The following is a 20,609-nucleotide window of genomic DNA, read 5'->3' as shown; positions in this document are numbered from 1 at the left end:
ATACACGTGTGTGTGGGGGGGTATACACTGGGGATTGAACCCAAGGGTGTTTTACCACTGAACCGCATCCCCAAACTTTTTATTTTTTATTTTGAGACAGGGTCTTGCTAAGTTGCTTAGGGCTTCACTAAGCTTCTGAGGCTGACTTTAGACTTGCAATCCTCCTGCCTCAGCCTCCTGAGCTGCTGGGACTACAGGTGTGTGCCACCACACCCAGCCTCATCCAATGTATTTAATGACAAGTAGATTATGGAAATTTATCAGGTCAACTAGAGTTTTGCTAGTTTCTCAGGTTTCACCAGTAAATTTTCTCAAAGACAAACAATGAGTGGTTCATGCTAATATGTTTCAAGTTCACATCTCCTGGGGGCCAAGGCTCTGAGGTGGCAGAACATACCTTGCTGTATGACTGTCTCCCCGGCGATGTGAGTGACAGGGAACATGGCATCAAAGATGTCACTGAAAAACAAAGCAACACTGATTGGGGGCTGCAGGTGGCACCATGAGTTATACCTGCCTCTCTTGATGCATAAACTCCTGCTTCCACTTGCCAGAACACAGCCTTCTTGAAATCAAAGTCATCAGGGAAAATGAGAAAATCCTCATAAGTAGAGGAGCAAGGCTTAAAGCCCACCACAGTTCCATGGTCCAGAGATCTCCACCATGGGCCCTGGTATCCCACCCTCCGGGTCCATTCAGCACAGATGCAGCTCACTCTCTGGCTCCTTACAAAAATGGGATTTCATTATACCCTGTCCTTTGGATCTGCTTAAAGAACAAAAGTCACTATAGATTGTGAACATAATTCCACTGGAACACAGCCATCAATCTCCTTTTTTTTTTCCTTTCTTTCTGGGAAGACACTTCTAATCCAAGAGGAATTCTGGACTCTGAATATGGAAATGAGATGTGAGTTCAGTGCCTCTGTGCTGGGAACACAGATCATCTTCCACACACTGACCCCACGAGCCAGTGGCGCTAGGGCATGGGCTATGCCAACCCGGCAGCCTGGCCATCTAATTCTAAATTTAGAGGTGACATGGGCCATTTGAACAGGATGCCAAGGGAAGTGCAGAGGAGCTGGCACATCCCCGAGCTGGCAGAGATGCTGGGGAAGTGGGGACGAAGTGGTTGGCTGGGACAGAGAGCTGTACCTATTCCTGGCCCCTCCATCTAACCAAGACTGTCACCAGAACATGGTCAGAGACATCAGCACTGCTCCCTTGAAATGCAATAACCACCCCTGGAATGCTTGGCTCCCCAAAATAGAATCTATGGAAACAACACGGCAAGGGACAGCGTGTCAGAGACCCCAGAAAGGACGCACATCACTCTGAAACTTCAAGAGTGGCTTCCTTGACTGTTCTTAAAGGAGATTCTTGGAGGCCTCTGCAGGACTGGTAAGTGGCAGAGGACCTGGGTGCTCACTGGCTCCAGAATGTACAGAGCTGCCTGGGAAGCAAATGCAAGATTAAAGACCCAAACAGTACTGTAGCCTCCCATTTCCAGGGTCCAGAGAATATAAATAAGTAATTCTTAAAATAGTGGCTGTTTTCTGTCTATTTAAGAAATGCTTCTTTTGAGTTTTTGTTCCTAACTTGGGTAACAACCCAGTTTTGTTTCCTGCCTTCTCTGGGAGAAGCAGGGCAGCGCCCCACAGGGGCTGTAGGGAGGTCACAGCTGCCCCAGGCATCCGTTCCCTGGCGGGTGTATCCTGGCCACTGCATCCCTGGTGCATCTGCCGCAGTCATCTCAGCCCTGGTTTTTTAAAGCTGCATTTCTTTAAAACCACAGAATAAGGACTCTCGGAAGGAACAGATCTTTGAGAAATGATTTTCCAATTCCTCCCTCATTTAAAACAAAAATCTCAACTCACAGTGGTAGAATATTTTTTAAATGCCATAAATAATCAAACAGACACTGCATACCCTCCAATTGGCTTGGGCTAGTGTCCTCTTTGTCCCACACCTCCTGTAGACCTCTCTCCTCTGCAAAGCTATCAGGCCTCAAAGACCCCAGGGCATGGTGGGAGTTGCTACCACCCCAAGCCTGCTCTGAATTGTCACATCACACATGTGCATCCATGAAAAAGGCCATTATTATTTGATCTTTATCAAAGTAACTTTGGCAATTTTGTTCTCCCTCTTGACCGGTTTTCTGAAGGTCATCCAGGTGAAAATGTACAATTCTGGCACTGTCCTTGAACCACCCAGTATCGCCTGTGCATCCATCCCTGCCCACATCCACATGTCTGCAGTCACAAACTGGGCCACAATACATATCCCAGAGCTCCCCAGGATTGGGGGTGGGGGGATCAAAAAAGTCCAACAGCATCCCCCCAGGATACAGGGTTTGCACTCTGCTGTGCCGCCATCTGGGCCTGGGCCAAGGCTGGTGTGGGCTAAAACCTTTTTCTGGGGGATTTAGATCTCCAGACTGGGAGACTTGGTCCTTGGTATCAATCCCAGCAGACTTTTCTGCACACCCAGGTGGGTCTGCCAGGTGGCATTCAGTCACCTCTGAATGACGACACAGGTGCCCCTGAACTGCATCCTGGGTAGATGAAGAAGCCACGAATTTTGACTTTGAACAGGGAGGCAGGGAGAGCCCGGCCCTGGGAGCCTGGTTTCCCTTCAGAAGAGACTTTGTTATTCTCTGGCTCACAATGGATGAAGGCCTGAGGCTGTGGACTTGAGCTCAGGTCAACTCTGCCCACTCTCTCCGCCCAAAGGCTGGGCCTCCTTTTCCAGTGTCTGTATCCTTTCAGACAAAACCCAATCCCTTCCCCTCTCTCAGCGCTAATGGCATTAAAAGGCATTGGACTCCTCTGTCCATAAAAAGAAAAAACAATTTTCTATCCTGATCCAGAAGATACCTCTGGAAGGTCTTACCAAAGCCACTGGCACAGATTTTAAACCCCCTCACATTTGGGCCCTCACCCCTGCCAAGAGGAACTGGCTTCTCACTTAAGCCTTAGAGGTATGCTGGGTTCCGGGGATGCAGAAAGCCCTGTGCCCAGACTCCATGGGAGAGAAAAATAGCAGCTATCACCTCTAGTGGGCACCTAGGGTCAGGCTGGGCACTGTCCCAAGAACCCTTCATTCATCCCTATTCTCTCTACCCATCTCAATAGGTCAGAAGTACAATAAGCTCTGTCCTTTAGACAAGGAAACGGGACACTTTGTTCAAGTTGAGCATCTGGAAAGAGGTAAGGCTGTCTTCAACCCTCCCGTCAGCATTAAGCCTGTGTTCCTACTCTGCCACCCTCCCTAATGCCTGGCCTCCCCTGGGTGTTTTAAGCTGCATTTCTTTAAAACCACCGAATACCTGAGTGTAGTGTTCTGCATGTTCTGCAAACAGAGCAGGCTCCTCTTCCTTCTTCTTCCATTTCTCTGTCTCTCTCCAATTTTCTCTCACACTCTCCCTCAGTACCCTGGACTGTTTTCTGGGAGCTGGGAGGCTAAGGACATGAGTGTTTGGGTGGACACCCCAGTTCTTTTCAGGCAAGTGACCAGAAAGGAGCCCAAGCTAGCAAGGCCAGGGCTGGCCCATGGTGCTGGATCAGGATGTTGTCCAGAGATCTGACTATCTTGGGTCCTGTCCATACCCTGGCCTGGACACAAATGAATCCACTGTGACCAGATTCCAACTCTCACCTGACCCACAGCCCAGAGACCACAAGCTGCTGGAAGTCTTCGCCCAAGCCACTCTCCATCTGTGCCTCCCCTGCCTGTAGCACCTCAGTTCTGGTGCTTCTCACCCTCAGGACTTCTGCCTCCTAATTCTGAGTTTGCAGAATGAAGACCACATGTCACTGCAGTCTGCCATCTTCAGCCCTAGGACCAACTCACTGCAGGTATGCAGTGCAGTATGATGGAAGGAAGGAAGGAAGGAAGGAAGGAAGGAAGGAAGGGAGGGAGGAAGGAAGGAAGGAAGGGAGGGAGGGAGGGAGGGAGGGAGGGAGGGAGGGAGGGAAAGGAAGTGTGGATGCATGGATAGATGAATGGATGATTGGATGAATAAATGGGTGGACAGATGGGTGAGTAAATGGATGAGTGGGAGGATGGATGGATGGGTAGGTAGGTGGATGGGTAGATAAATGAGTGGATGAGTGGTTGGGTGAGTGGGTGGGAAGGGAAGAGTGAGGAATGGGAAATTAATTGAAGGCTAAATGTCTACAAATACCATTTCTATGAATATTTGTAGCAAACAACAAAGGTTTCCGTGCTACCGACCTTTCAATTATCAGCTCCACATTTAGGAACTCATTTTGGTTTATTTATTTGTTTGTTTTGGGTACTGAGGATTGAACCCAGGGTGTTTAACCCTTGAGCCACATCCCAACCCTTTCTATTTTTGAGACAGGGCCTACGTTGCTTAGGGCCTAGTTAAATACCTGAGGCTGGCTTTGAACTTGGGTTCCTCCAACCCCAGCCTCCGGAGCACTGGGATTACAGGCATGCACCACCATGACCAGCAGAAACTTATTTTTAAAAAATAATTGAAGGAATATGAAAAGACAAATGTACAATGATATTCACCAAAGCACTGTTTACATTAAACAAAACTCCCCCAAAAATGTATAATTAAGGATTTGTCAAATTAATCATAGTACTTCTAAATAATATGATAGTGTGTGGTCATTTAAAATAGGGATATGGATACACATGATAAAGAAGAAAGATGTTTACCAGTGAAAAGATACTGTGTGTGTGTGTGGTGGTGGGGGAATGGTCAGAAAATCAGTGCAATTTGAAAAAAAAAAAACAAAACCAAATTTGGTACAGTCTCAGTGACAGCAATTTTCAGGTGTGGGAGTGGGGGGGATGGAACTGTTATCCTAATGTGTCCTTTCTTTCTCCTTGTTTGATTGTGTGTACTTCATGTGTATTTTCTATGATCTGTAGTTAATTTATGTATCTATGTTTTTTAAATGATGCAATTCCTCATTGGGAAATTCTACAACTACTACTGAGGGTAGACTTGGGGGGCCCTTAACATTTTGAAAGCATCCAGAAAAGGCAAAATCCAGACTTTAAAATGTTAAAACATGCTTATCGGAGTGTGGTGCAGACTCCAACCCCATAATGCACTTGGATGCATATGGGATAGAAACCAGCAGCTTATTCACAGCCAGACATACTTTCAAACTGTCCAATGTGCCAAACACACCTCTAGAAACTACATATGCTAAACTTCACGGCCTCTCCTCTAAGTTGCTGCAAGTGAGCAATTTGGCAAAGCTTTTTGACCTTTAAAAGCTTAACATGCTTCCAATACGTGCCGAGGAGGCTCGGGGTTCCCTAGTAAGGGCCCTGCAGGAGGATCACATGCTAAGATGTGGCAACCAAGTCCCCTTCTCTTGGCAATGGTCACATACTTCTTCCTGAACAGAAAGGGATCCTGGGTCTCAGCAAGTACTCACACAGGAATCCTCAGCTAAGGATATGTTTCCAGAAACCCCCTCCCAACAATCCTCCCCCAAACCCTTGGGCAGGTATGGCAGTGGTATAGTATGAGGCTAGTGACCAAGTCAGTGGACACATGCATGGCCCAGGTAACGTGACTGTGATCCTCCTGTCATTGGGGCAGGACAGAGGGTCCTGAGCACACAGGGAGAGAGCCATTCCTGCCAACTGTGCCCTCCACACCCAGCCAGGACAGACAGACACAGGTTCAGTACCTCCAGAGATCCACAGAAAGCAAATCCTAGGCCACTGTCAGGCTACATGCTGTCAACCTTTAGTGTCACTTTCCATGAATAAAACACACAACAGTATATCCAAAACAGAACTGATCTGCCTCCCTGGACAACTCCAGGATGGGGTGACACAAGCTAGGACTCCTGGTTTTGGAAAAAGCCCCTACTTCGTGAAGCAACTCTGTATTAGAGCACCAGCAACTGACCCCAGTCCTGGGCTGCACCCAGCACCCTCCACCCAGGAGCAAACCTCACCAACATTCCTGCACTCACCTTCACAACTAGGGCCCCTTATTTTTCCCACCCTACAGATGGGGAGATGGAGGCTCAGAAGGCAGTGACGGTGCAGCAAGCCTGGGCCAGGGTAGCAGGCTCTGAAACCTATGCTACGGCCATCATTGAGGGCCCCAGAATGTACCAGGGACCATGCCGGGTAGGACTCTAGGCCCTATGGTGCAGTGGGTCCACCATGAGGATCCTGCCTCCCTGCCCCCCTGCACTGGAAACAGCCCCCCACTCTCATAGCAAGATGAGGCCTCTCTAGAGATGTTCTGAGGGCCCCCCCAAAGGTCAGAGGCTGCCTGGACAGAACACTCCATTGACCACAGATCTCTGTAGATGGGAGCAAAGGTACACAAGAGCAAGAGAGGCAGAAGGCAGGAACCATATCCACAGACCCATCCTCCTGCATACATACCCATTTGCTCAGCACACAGTGGAGCCCTAGGGGTAGGTCTCCACTGTTCCAACAGCACAGACTGTCCATCTGACCACACCCCACCTCCAGCATCCTTTCTTAAACCTTGGGTGCAAACATGTAGCCCTCCGCTCCCAATGCTCACTGACTGTTCTTGTTTTATTTATATAGTTATTCCCCTCCACTCCCAGTCCACCTGAGCTAAGACGTTTGTAGTATCTGCTTTTGTCTGTTTGTTTTCTCTTAAGACAGATCTTGATCCCATAAAGAGTTTTGTGCTGCAGGCCTCAGGAAGCACGATGCATCTTGGGTCTGCCTGGGTCAAGGCAACACACATGAGCTGCAATGTGAGTTCCATTTACTGTGTGCTTCTTAGCTCTATGTCTGGGCTTCTCTCTGAGGGTCTGTTTCTTTGGCACGCTTCCTCTCCTGTTCTCACTGTCTGCCCATCTTGACAGCAGGTTGGTGTCTTTTTTTTTCCTGACAATTTATAGGAATACTTGTCCATTTTAGATTTTGCAAATATTTTTTTTTTGCAATTAGCTTCCTGTCAATGTTTGCATGTGCCCCTTGGTCAAGCAGATTTCTTTCATCCGTTTGTCCACTGTAGGCTTAAGAAACTGCTTCCAACAACCACGTCACCAAATGCAAGCCTTTATTTCTGTGTTATTCAGCTTGGGCCGCTATGACAAAGCACCATGGATCAGGCAGCTTAAACAGGACATTTGTTTCTCACCATCCTGGGAGCCAGAAGGAAGTAGAATTGCCAGCAGGTTCGTTCCATGAGGACCTGCAATGCCACCTTGTCACTGTGTCTTTGCATGGCAGAAGCAGCTCTGGTCCCTATATCCCCTTATATGGCCACTAACCCTGTCAAAGGGCCCCATCCTCATGACCTCCAAAAGGTTTCATCTCCAAATGTCACATTGGGGGTCAGGGCTTCAACATATGGAATTGGGGGAAGGGCACAATTCAGCCCATAGCAATTACCTTCTGCTAAATACACCATTTCCACATCCATTTTTGGTCTTTAGTCAATCCCATAGGGGTCCAGTCCTGTCTGTTCCTAGACAGTCAATTTCCCTGGCAGGTTACTCATCAATCCATCACTACTGCACACACAACACAGTATCCAGGGGCCCATTCTGGAGTTCTAACCCCCCAGGACCTCAGAATGGGACCTAACTTAGAAACACAATCCCTACGGGTGTCATTAATTAAACAAGGTCATACTGGAGGAGAAGGAACCTAATTCAATATGTCCCATGTTGTTACAATGGGGATACACACATAGGGAGACGGTCTTGTGAATAAGCACAGGAGAAGATGGCCATCACTGAGTTGAGGGCAGAGGCCAGGAACAAAGCCTCCCTTACAACCCTCAGGAGGGTCAAACCGGCCCATACTTTGATCTCAGTCTTCCAGCCTCCAGAACTATACCACCAAGTTTGTGGTATTCTGTTACAGCAGCACTAGAAAACTGATACATGGTTTCCTGTATAGTTGCTCATTTAATTCTCACAACAACCTGTAACATTTATTATCATTGCTCCCATTTTCCTCTTTTGTGGGTAAGAAGGCAACTGAGGCACAGAGAGGCTAAGGAACTTGTGTGAGAGTCCACAGCTACTAAGTGGTAGTAGGTGGATTCAAAACCAAGCAATCTGGCTCCAAAGTCCTTGCTCCAGCTACTGCCTTGAATGGCTTCTCACATTTGTAAAGCATTAAGCTACCACATGTTCTTTCAGGTCTCTGTTATGGTTTAGATGTGCTGTCTCCCAGAAACTCACATATGAGAAAATGCAAGAAGGTTTGGAGGAGATTGCATTAGAAGCTTAACCTAATCAGTGAAATAATCCCTGATGGGATTAATTGAATGATAAATGGGAGCAGGTAGGGTGTGGCTGGAGGAGGTGGTTCATTGGGGGCGTGGCTATGGGATATATATTTTGTATCTGGCAAGTGGAATCTGTTTTCTGATCACCATGTGAGCTGCTTCCCTCTGCCACGATGTTCAGCCTCACCTTGAGCCCTGAGGAGTGGATTCTGTGGCTATGGGTTGAGACCTCTGAAACTGTGAGCCCTTAAATAAACTTTTCCTCCCCTACAGTTGTTCTGGTTGGGTCCTTTTAGTCACAGCAGCAAAAGAAGCTAAAACCCCGTCCCATGTCATGGTCCCATTGTCTCTTTCTGCACCCACCCCCTGCTCCATGGAGGACATGGCCTCCTCGTGTGCTTTCTGGTAGAATGAGTCCTCTTCTGTTTCAAAGATGACTGAGCTACCTCCTTTATATTCTAGATTGTGTTTACTGCCTCCCATAATCCAGCTGCCATTCCAACCAGGACTGCTCTGAACCTACAAATTAATTGGGGGAAAAACAATACAGTGGCATGGTCTCACTCCAGCAAGACCTCCTTTCATTCAGGTATCTCATGTCCTCAGGCAGGTCTGAAACTGTCTCCTCAGCTCCCCACCCCATAACCTTTCCTAAACAAACCTACTTCCAGTGATGGCAGCTTGGTGCCCCCTGAGTGCTCCCCACTCCTGCCTCTACCTCCCCTCACTCTCCTAGACCCTGGGCTGCCATGCCGCTGTTCTTTCTAACAGGGGTCTGATACCTGCGTTGTGATGGGGAGGAGCAATTGATTTTCTTATTGACAGATTAAAAACTGCCTGTAGCTATGGATCTCTTGAGCTTCCTAACCCTGATTTCTATAAATTGGGATTGCACGAATCCTGCTCAACACTCATAATAAACTTGAGAGTTCTTCTATCATTTCATGTGGACTTACACAAAGATGATGCTATTTGTCTTCTCTATTTCTTCTAATTCTTATTCCTTTTTTTTTTTCTTCCTCCTGAAAGTCAGCCCTGCGAGCAACCACAGATGGCCTTCTAAAGGGCATGGAGCACAGCTCCTCTGCTGGGATGTTTGCTGACTTGTGTGTGAGACCTGCACTAAAGGAGAGCTCCCTCCATTCTCAGTTGCTAAAAATCTCTATGATAAACACTTGCTGAGCTTTGGGGGATTCTCTTCCACACCACAGCACACCGTATGGTTTCTTCCAGCCCCATAAGGTGCTCTACGGGATGGAGCGATCTGAAGTCCAACCACCCTAAGTTCTGGATAAACCTACCTAATCACAGTGTGGTTTTCTTTTAAACACACTGTTGCATTTGCTTGGCTATTTAGGATTTTTTTCCACCTATATTCATAGTGAAATGGGCCTGTGGTTTTCTTTGCTTCTGTATCTTTATGGAGCTCTGGGGTCAAGATCACACTAGCTTGAGACACTGAGATGGAAGCTTTCTCTCCTTTTCTATTTTCTACAACAACTTGCAGAAGCGAGACTGGACCATTTGTTGAAGTCTGACAACCCTCTTGGTGAAGTCCTCAGGATTGAGCCTCCTGGGGAGAGGGATCCAGGATTCCTGAGGAAGGGGTTCAGGCCTGTGACACATGAGGTTCTCAGTACCTCTCCAGGTTTGCTGGTGTTTTTTTTTGTTTTTTTTTAAACAGGCCAACATTAGTGTTACTTTCAAAGTTACCTCCCAGCATTTAAAAATGGAGGGTTTTGTATAATTTTTTTTTTTTTAATTTAAGCCAAATAGAAGGTCTGACAAAATAGGGTCTCACCAACCAAGAACTTAGGCCCCTCCCAGGCTCTGACACCCGCTCTGTTCCTGATCCCTCCCCCCAGGTTCTCTCTGGGGCTTGCCTGTGAGCCTCCACTCTGGGTGGCTTGTGGCATCATGTCAAGGAGCAGGAGTCACCTCACTGCTTCCTTTTGGCATCCCCCTCGTATCTGGTGCAACTCCTGAAGTTGCCTGGAGGGACCCAGGGAGCTGCCTAAGGAGCCTCCTGCTGCAAGACAGCTGGTTACAGGCCTCCCCTGGGCCCATCCAGAAGAGTAACGGTGCTTGGGAAGCACTTTGCAAACCACCCTCAGGGATTGAACCCTCCTCCCGTGTCCAGATGTGTCTCAGGACCACCCCTTCCAACTCCAAAAGGCATGCTCTGTGGCCACCAGGGCAAGAATCCCACACAGGTATAGCTCCTTTATTCTTTTATCAGTTTGTATTCTTAATACATCAGGAACTGCAGCTGGTGGAGGCTGACAGGAAAACACTACCACCCTGCAAATAAGCCTGCTCAAGCAAACAGGTTTGGCCAGTTCTGAGAGCTGGGTGCCCCAAAGAGACGGAGGAGGGGGACCTGGCAGCCAATCAAAGCAACATCTGGACTTGAGCACCTGACCTCAACAGGGCTGGGGCACAGTGGGAAATGCACTGGACAGAGATGGAATCGGGAGATGGCCATTGCACAGTCCACATACCTCCCACCACAACAATCCATATTTCTGCATTTTAGAAATGCCCCCTAGAAGTTAAAAAATAATAACAATAATATAATAATAATACAAATTTCTGAAACTTTTAAATCAAAGCATCATGACAGTGAATGCAGAAAAAATGAATGTGCCAGGACCATCTCCAATAATAAAGCAAACTGAATTGCTTTATTAATAAATTGATTGATTGATTGATTGGTTAATAATTAATAAATAAATAAACCCAGCATCTCCATTTCTGAGTGTATATATATTTTTTTTTTTTTTTTGGATTAGGGATTGAACCCAGGGCACTTTACTACTCAGCTACATCCACAGCCCTTTAAAAAAAAATTATTCTGAGACAGGGTCTCACTGAGTTGCTTGGGACCTCACTAATTCAGGGTGGGGGCACTGAGGATTAGGGGCACTTGACTAATGAGCTACATCCCCAGCCCTATTTTGTATTTTATTTAGAGACAGGGTCTTACTGAGTTGCTTAGTGCCTCTCTAAGTTGCTGAGGCTGGCTTTGAACTCGTGATCCTCCTGCCTCAGCCTCCTAAGCCACTGGGATTACAGGTGTGCACCACTATATCAGGCTCTGAGTTTTTATTTTTAAGAAAGCTTTTTATTTTGAAAATTTTGAAATCTTTCTAGGAATGGGGAGACAAGTCAGAGCCAGGAAAGTGTTTACACCCTGGCTAACTTAGAAAGAGAACATAAACACACACAGCAAAAAAAGGTGCAAAAATTTGACATGAAACAGAAGGAAATTGTGAGTGATGAGAACAAAACATTAAAAAAAAAAAAAGGACTCCACTGAGCACAGAAGACCTGTCCACTGTGCAGAATGGTGTGTTTTCTGACTTGGAAATGACACTGCAAAGAAGACAAAGGGAAGCCACTACAGCTAACATCCACCCATCTCCTCGGCTATGATTCTGTGCCGCCCTCACCTGGGAAGAATCTCCCATCAGTACTGGTTTGGACTTTTGGTCAATGTTATTTAGAGAAAGGAAGCCCCTAGGCCCTGGGCAAGCCCTGGAGCTCTGGCACCACGGTGTCGCCTGTTTCCTTCTGGCTGTCCCCTGCTGGCTGTCCCCGCCTGAGTGAGGGCCACTAGGCCCCAGACACAGTGTCCCCAGTTTGCATTTGGTCTCTTCAACTGTTTGGGTGAAGCTCACTCTGTTTCTCTGTTGACTGCAAGTTTCCAAATAATCCTCTCTAAACAGCAGTAACTCAGTCCCAGCCTGGGCTGCTGTAGGAAGCAGAGCCATCAGCTCAGAGCAGTGTTTACAAATCCCTCTGCACACAGGGCCTGGGGCCATCTTGCCATCTTTGAGTCCTTGACTGCAAATATCTGGCACTGGAGAAAGAAGCCCAAGATGCCCAGAATGCAGGGTGGGGATATATCCATGGAGTTCCAGAACGCAGGTACAAGTCACATGTCCACTCTACCCTGTCGACCTAGGGAACACAGTAGAGGATTGGAAATATCTCCCATCACTCTCAAACTTTCAAACAGTATCAGCCATCCACAGCTCTGGCCATGGTGTCCAGCCCTGGACGTTCACAGCAGCCATAGATGGCCAGGTCCACCTGGCCTTCTGAAGCAGAACATGCAGGTTGAGTTTGAAGAACATGAACTTTTCTCTGAAAACGTGCCTGCTCATTGGGTCAGCTGGGTGTCTCTGTAGCACCTCCTCCACAGAGGAAAGGAGCCACAGGCTGTTTATCATCATGGAAACCAGAAACACCCAATAGCTGGGGATTGGTTAATTAAAGATGGAATAAAAGAGTCTGCAGAGAAACATTTAAGGAAGCTGATGATGTTCTTTACAGGTCTACTGAATTATAAAAAGTGCTATAAGATAAAATCTAATGGAGCCACAATAAAAAACAGAAAAATACATATTGGGGACAGGGGGATGAGTGGTACTGGGGGTTGAACCCAGTAGTGCTTTACCACTGAGCCACATCCCCAGCCTATTTTATTTTTTATTTTGAGACAGGATCTCACTAAGTTGCTTAGGGCCTCGCTAAGTTGCTGAGGCTGGCCTTGAACTTGCGATCCTCCTGCCTTGGCCTCCGGAGTCTCTGGGATTACAGACGTGTGTCACCACGCCCAGCACAAATACACTTTTTTATAGTTGAAGACTTCAACACCCCTCTACCAGTCACTGACAGATTGAGCTGGCAGAGTCAGTAGACACAGGTGAGCTGAGCAGTACCATCGATTAACTGGATTTAGCTGACATTTATAGAACACTTCACCAAATAACAGCCCAACACTCATTCTTCTCAAGCTCACATGAAACAGTCCATAAGACAGACCACATCCTGGGTCATAAAACACACCTGAGCAAATATAAAAGATACAAATCATACATCGTGTGCTGCCAGATCACAACGGAACAAAGCTAATACCAAGAGCAGAAAGATAGCTGGCGAAATCTCAAAGTGTGTGGCGATTACAGCACACTTCTAAATAACACATGGGCCAAAAAAGAAGGTTCCAGAGAAACTGAAAAATAAATGGAACAAAATTAAAATATAACATCCAAATCTGTGGGATAACAGTAAAAGCAATGCTTAGAGGAAAATCTGCAGTGTGCATTTGGAAAAAAGATCTAAAATCTACACTCTTCACCTTGGGTAGCTACCAAATAAAGAATCAATCAAATCCAAAGCAAATCAAAGAGAAGACATAAGAAAGGAACAGAAATCAGTGGAATTGAAGCAGGAAAGTAATAAAGTCAATGAAAACAAAGTTTGTTCTTTGAAAAAAAAATCAATAAAAATCTATAATCTCCTAGACAGACTAACCAAGGAGGGGGAAAGGAGAGAAAGACAAATTTCTAACATCAGAAATAAAAGGGGGGACATTACTACATACCTGAGAGCATTAAAAGGAGGGTACAGCAATTTTAGGAACAATTCTATGTCCACACACATTGAAAAGTGAGACAAAATGGGACAAAATTCAACAAAATGAGATTGACAATCCAAATAGGCCTGTATCTTTGTAAATAATCGAATCAATAATTATTAGCCTTCTAAAACAGAAAGTGTCATGCCCAGACAGGTTCACTGGTAGATTCTACCAGATATTGAGGAAGAAATAATACCAATTCTCCACAATGTCTCCCAGCAAATAGAAGCAGAGGAAACTTTCTACCTCATTCTACAAGAACAGAATTAACGTGAAAACCAGACAAAGACATTACAGGAAAGGAAAATTACAACCCAATACCGCTCATTAATATAGATGTAAGTTCTCAACAAAATATTGGTAAATCGAATCTTACAATGTATAAAAAATAATCATACAACATGGATAAGTGGGATTTATTCCAAGCACGATAATCAGGTAAAATAATCAATCACATCAACAGGCTTAAGAAGAAAAATTGCATGATCATATCAGTAGATACAGAAAAAGCATTTGACAAAACCTAGCACCTACTTACAGAAAAAAAAAAAAACCCTCTCAGTAAATTAGAATCATAGGGGACTCTGTGCTCAATGATGAAAAAACTCAGAGCGTTCCTGCTAGGATCAGGAACAAGGCCAGCACGTTCCTCTTACCACTGCTTTCCAATATTGTGCTGGAAGATCTAGCTAGTGTGATAAGACAAGAAAGGAAGTGAAAATTATATGCAGATTGGAAAGGAAGAAATAAAACTGTCTTTCTGCTCAGATGATATGAGTGTTTATGTAGAAATCCCCCCAAAATCAACCATGATGAGAACAATGAACTCTGGAACTAAAAAGCAACCCCAACAGCAAGGTTGCAGGATACAAGGTTAATATACAAGAATTAATGCTTTCCCACACACCAGCAATGAGCAATTGAAACTTAAAAACACAACCCCACTTATATTTGCACCAGAAAAGAGCAATGTTTAGTTGTAAATCTAATAAATGTGTACCTGATCAATATGCCAAAACTATAAAATTCTGATGAGAGGAACCAAAAATCTAAACAGAGGAAGAGACAGAAAAACTCAATAAGGTCAAGATGTCAGTTCATCCCAACTTGATCAATGCAATTCCAACCAAAATCTCAGAAAGTTATTTTGTTTTAGCTACCAATAAGTGAGTTCTGGTGTTCAGATGGAAATGCAAAAGACCCAGAATGACCAATACAATACAGAGGCAAAAGAATAGTTGGAAAAACAAGACACCCCCTCCCCCAAGACAGAACAGAGCTACAGCCATCAAAACAGCATGGAAATGGTGAGAGCAGACAGATCAACAGGACAGAAGAGAAAACCAGAAGTGCATCCACACAAATGGAGTCCCAGGGAGAGGAGATCTCTCCAACAAATGGTGCTGAAACAACTTGACATCCATGGGGGAGATCTAGACCCAGACCTTACATCTTTCACAAAACTTAATTCAAAATGGACCACAGGTCTAACTAAAACACAACAAGACTCCTAGCAGATAACAGAGACGATGATCCAGGTGACCTTGAGTTTGGCAATGATGTTTTAGATACAACACCTATGACAAGTTCCATGAAAGAAAAAGAAAAAAGGTAAGTGAGACTTCCTTAAAATTAAAAACTTGTCCTTCACAAAACACACTGTTAAGAGACTGAGAAGATAAGCCCCAGAAAAGGAATCAATATTTGCAATACACATAGATAATAAAGAGTATGGATCCAAAATATCTAAAGAACTCTTAACACTCAGCAATAAGAAAACAACCCAACTAAAAACAGGCAAAATATCTGAAGAGATACCTCACCAAAGATTTCCAGGGGGCAAGTAAGCATATGAGAAGATGCTCAATACCATCCGCCATCAGGGAATTACAAACTAAAACAGCAATGAGATGCCACTGCGCGTTAGTCAGAAGGGCCAGGTTCAGCACACAGGGACCCTCACCCACTCCTGGGGGAGGTGCAGAATGTGCAGCCACTCTGGAAGATGTTTTGGTAGTTTCTTACAGAACTAAGCACATGCCTACTGTGTCATCCAGCAATGGTGCCCCTCGGCATTTACCCAAATGAGTTGGAAACTTATGGGCAAGCAAAAACCTGTGTACGCGAGTGTTCCTAGCCTGTTCAAACTGCCACAAATGAGAAGCAGCCAACACGTCCATCCTTAGGTGAACTGTGATACAGCCAAACAAGGAGCGATTTCATGAGGCAAAAAGAAGTGAGCTGTCAAGTCACAAAAGACACAGAGGAATCTTACAGACATAAGTGAAAGAAACCAAGTTTAAAAAGGCTACTTCCTGCAGGGTTCCAACCCTAGCACATTCTAGAAAAGATACCATCATGACATCAGAGGTTGCCAGGGGCTGAGGGAGGAGGGATGAAGGTGGAGCACAGAGGACTTCAGCCAACATTTCCTGTGACACTGTAATCAGATGTTTGGCAAAACTCATAGAATGCACCACGCCAGTAATGGACCAATATAAAAGACAGACTTTTTTTTATTATTTTTAGTTGTAGATGGACACAATATCTTTATTTTGTTTATTTAATTTTTTTATGTGGTGCTGAGAATCGAACCCAATGTCTCACACATGCTAGTTGAGCACTCTACCACTGAGCCACAACCCCCAGCGCCCCACCCCCAAAGATGGACAATGAATAGATGCTGCCTCATGGATTGTAATGGAGCATGCAAATGCAGGATGAAGATAATGGAGGAAATGAAGGGCAGAGGGATAACATGGCAGCTTTGCTTTCTGCACAATTTTTCTGGAAACCTAAAACTGCTCGAGAAAATAAAGTGTATTAGTAAAAAAAAAAAGTGGGTTCAAACAGCATATGTGGTATGATCAAATCTTTCTAAATGTACAGCATGGTCCACAGGAACTGCAGGCAGCAGGGAATCATGGGCATGTTTTATAGTTTTTTCTTGATCATGGGGTAGATGAACAATGTATTCCTTGGTTTTTCTTGTAAATAGAATATACTGTTTGAGTAATCTAAAAAAATCCGATCTTAAAAAAAAATGGATTTTTTAATGGACACTGGCAGAGTGGAGCGGTGGATCCACAGGGAGCTGGTATTTGCTGAACACTCACAGGGGCTTCCGGGGGCTCTCCTTCTACCTCGAAATTGGTAAGTAAGGCAACTGAGGCTGAGACAGGTGTTGACTCCCCCTGGACCACACAGTGTGTCAACAACAGGCTTAGGCCCAGTTTGATAGGAAACAGATCTGAGCAGTGGGAACATGAGGTTAAGGGAATAATTCTATAAACTAGGCCCACTGGGCTACCCCACATACTTTTTTTTTTTTAAATAAAAAAGCAATTTACCTGCAGCCCTGCCTGGCTTAAGTCAACCGGATACGTTACATTCCTCAGCAAACAACCTGTTATCTGCAGGAGAAATATGGACCCGAAATGCTGATAAAAAGAACACAAGTTACCCTGAAGCGGGACAGGAGGAGGGTGGCCTTTGTGACCCTTACACAGACAGATCCCAGAGCTCAGGGAGATAAGGATAATTCCCTCGAACCATAAAATCTGTAAGAACAGGTTTAGAAATTAGAAATGTCATGGCGGAGGGGACTGGAAAGTCTGATATCACCCTGCCATTTGTCCAAAGTGAGGATGTAAACCTGGGTGGGACTCTCTGGAAACTTCGCTGGGATCCCCCAACAAAAGTGGAAGGCAGGAGAGGCACGTTGTCCTATAGAGGACTCTGAGAGGACCCACTTTCTCCCCTGAGAGTGTCCCCTTTTCGCTTCTCCTGTCCCTTCCATAATCTCATGCCTACGACTCTGAGCTACATGTCTGATGTCTTTCTGGTGTGATTGACAGGAGCGGGATGAGAAAGGATGGTCGTGGCTGCCTCAGCTCAGTGGCATGTAATAAGTAGAGAGCTGCAAAGATCCATGCCACCCTACTTGCCCATGACTGCTCCACCCTCATGGAGGGATAAGGACCAATACTGCCCGCGGGAGCCCCCAGGACCAAACCTGGCTCTGCAGCAGAGGACAGACATTTCCAATCACTCCATCCTGGGGGCACCAGTGCCTACCCCTGGGTGAGCCACACGGTGCTGTTGTAGCAGCCACAGGGGATTCAAGAGCCACCCACTGTGCTCCCCTCTGACGTAGCCCTCACAGTGTTTTCAGAGAGCCTACCATAGGCCTGTCACTGTGCTGAGCCCTGGGAATGATGCAGTCCCCACCTGCAAAATGGGAGTGGCCGCCAAAGAGGATGGTTTCTGTCATTCATTCATTCAACAAATATGATGGGGCCTCACCCCAGGGTGACAGCTGTGGCTGGAGGGAGAGTAGAAACCATCTGCCAACTTCACCTCCCAGCAAGGACTAGCAAAGAGACCCATGCTGCTTTGCGAACATCAGTCGGCATGATGCGGCTTCCTTGGCACTGGGCAAGGCAGGCAGGAGAAGCAGCATCTGGTTCTAGCACATGGTCGACCAGAGACAGCGATGGCCTCCAAGGTGCATCCCACATGGAGCCGAGCACGGGGCTGGAAACATCATCTCCTCTCACTGAAGGACTGACAAATGGGACTTGAAGCCACGGGAACAGGTCCCCACGTGGCCGGCAGGGTAGGAGGCCATGATTGCCAGGCCCCAGGGTTCAGCAGAGGTCAGGCAGGGTTGCCTCCCGGGATTTTCTTCCAGAATGTCATTCCTGGAAGAGGAAATAGGCCAGCTGTTCTGCAGACAGTTGCCTGGGGCCTTTCCAACTAAAGGAAGAACAAAGACAGGTGCTGGATGCTGCCGCCAGAAACAGACTCCACCGCACCTCCATCTAAGCCTGGGCCTGTGCAGCTTCTCTATGGGCAGGCTGGCTGGCAACTCAGGGCAAAGTGCCCACCAGAGAGTGAGTTTGGGTTTCTCTGTCCTCAGCAGACTGGGCAGAGGTTTGCAGTGCTCGAGATCCTTGTCCATCTCAGCCCACCAGGCCTCCTCACAACCTGCCCCTGCCCCATGGTCCTCAGAGTAGTTATACAATGGTCCCCATCATGCAACACACCGGGGACCTGGTTCTGAGCCCCTCCTGCAGGGGTGGAGACTTGCTTCTCTCTGAAGCTCAGGACAGGTGCCCATGTTGCCAATCCAAGAGGATGCAATGTCTCGGAAGCCACAGTCACTGCAGGATCTATCACAGCAACTCAGGTGTGGCCCCAAGAGTCAGAGCTGGCAAGAGAAGTCCCCTCCCCAGAACTCCCATTACACAGGCCACATCCAGCATGGGTGGAAGTCAGAGATCCCAAGATGTTCACAGTCCCCCACCTACCCGCCACCTTCCTCCCTGTCATCACCCCCCCCTCCCCAAGGCAGGGGATGTTCTCTGGGGTGAAGGTGCCCTGCAGACTTCAAGCCCACAGCCATCACAAGATTCCAGCACCAGCGTTGCCGCAGTCATCAGACCTGGCTCCAAGCGTGTGGGCTGAGAGCCGCAGCAGCAGCCCTGGGAATAGCCGGCCCGGCTCTGTGGGCCAGGAGGGGTACGCTTTCTTTCCACAGTTGCAAAACCAATCACTGGCTCCCAGCACTGCTTCAAAGTGCAGCCCCAACCTTGGACAAGAGCAGGAGCCAGACGCACCTACTACCAGATCACTTCAGAGGTGCCAAGGGGGACAAAGGGGACCAGCCAGGCCAGGTGAGGGTAACCATGGCTCCCAACAGGAGAGCAGCTAAGAAGGTGGGTGGGCTGGCAACCCATCTGCAGGGGAGACCCAGTCCCATGGTCCTCCTACAGAAAGTGCTCCAGCTTGGGGCTGGAGAACAGGGCCACTAAGGACCCTGGTGGGAGGCAGCAGGGCTTTGTGACCTGCCCAGGTCCTGGTAGAGAAGGCCCAGTTCCTGTCAATCAAAGGACCTAGCCTATTGCAGTGGGGTTCCATGGCTCCCTGAATGGGGAAAACATCACAAACTTGGGTCCATTTGATTCTGTGACTTTAATTTGGTCCGTACCTTTTTCCTTTTTCCTGAAATCTCACGACTGGATACATGAAGGCTGGTTCCCCCCAGGGGACCAGATGTCCTGCCCTAGTCTTGCTAACAAAGCTTTGTGTGTTAGGGGCTGGGGATGTGGCTCAAGTGGTAGCGTGTGCACGCCTAGCATGCGTGAGGCGCTGGGTTCGATTCTCAGCACCACATAAAAATAAAATAAAGATGTTATTGTGTCCACCTAAAAAAACTAAAAAAATAAATATTAAAAAATAAGAAAGCTTTGTGTTAAAGGGTCTGGGGACCATATTTAAGCCACTGACATGACCACAGAAGGCCCCAGGCTCTAGGGCTGGAGGTGTCCTGAGGCCCAGGGAGATAGACAGGGGTAGAGAAATTGCCAGGTCCATGCCTGCAGACCCAGTCAGGGGACAACCCTAACTTCAGGGAGTACTGTTCTGAACCGGGGAATGAGGGCAGGGCACCTGAACATTCGGATCTAAAGAAGACAGGAATCCTGGAGTCTCCCGACCTCTCCTAACTTCACAGTGTGACAGCTGATTTTAATTGAGTTTTAGGAGCACCTGCTGATCCAACAGGACAGAATATGATTGTGGCCAGAGGTGACAACAGCCCACCTCTCACCACGTGGCTCACCACACAAGTATGGAGCCTGAGACCCACTCTAGCTGGCCACTGGCCCAAAGCCCCCTGGCCAGGCAGCGCCAGGACCAGAAGGCACTTGGAGGGAAGCCAACACATTGCAGTTGGTGTGCCTCCTGGCCCTGCACATGAGCCCTGAGGAACGCCTGTCACAGCAGTGCAGAAGCCACTCCACCACCTGCAGACCCATGCAGGGACCACCCAAGCTCACAGCCTCTGAGGACATCAGGAACCCCACACAGCCAAGGAGAGGCCGGGGGTGGGGGAGTCCTTACATCCTGATGTGGAGCAACCTCCAAGAAAGATATAAAATAA

The 20,609-nt window shown here is 47.0% G+C and overlaps 1 protein-coding gene and 1 long non-coding RNA gene across 6 annotated transcripts in view; one reads left to right on the top strand and one right to left on the bottom strand.

Moving 5' to 3' along the window:
• The window catches only part of Prkar1b (protein kinase cAMP-dependent type I regulatory subunit beta), a 134,416-nt gene that overhangs the window by 38,702 nt on the left and 75,105 nt on the right, over positions 1–20,609 (bottom strand). For all 5 annotated transcript variants that reach the window (XM_046421001.2, XM_046421005.2, XM_046420999.2 and 2 more), the window contains one exon: positions 398–459. In XM_046421001.2, coding sequence (XP_046276957.1) covers positions 398–459 — 62 coding nt within the window. The remainder of the gene's footprint in view (positions 1–397; positions 460–20,609) is intronic.
• On the top strand, positions 641–9,162 carry LOC124076921 (uncharacterized). The gene is made up of 5 exons (XR_006846490.2): positions 641–1,400; positions 3,134–3,208; positions 3,668–3,856; positions 6,647–6,745; positions 7,073–9,162. It is a non-coding gene; the product is annotated as an uncharacterized LOC124076921 (long non-coding RNA).

The sequence above is a fragment of the Marmota monax genome, unplaced genomic scaffold, assembly GCF_021218885.2.
Source record: "Marmota monax isolate L192 unplaced genomic scaffold, Marmota_monax_Labrador192_F-V1.1 WCK01_AAM20220418_F8-fsc00266, whole genome shotgun sequence".
Taxonomy (NCBI): domain Eukaryota; kingdom Metazoa; phylum Chordata; class Mammalia; order Rodentia; family Sciuridae; genus Marmota; species Marmota monax.
The sequence above is the reverse complement of the archived record's forward strand: the minus strand, read 5'-3'. Positions and strand labels throughout refer to the sequence as shown.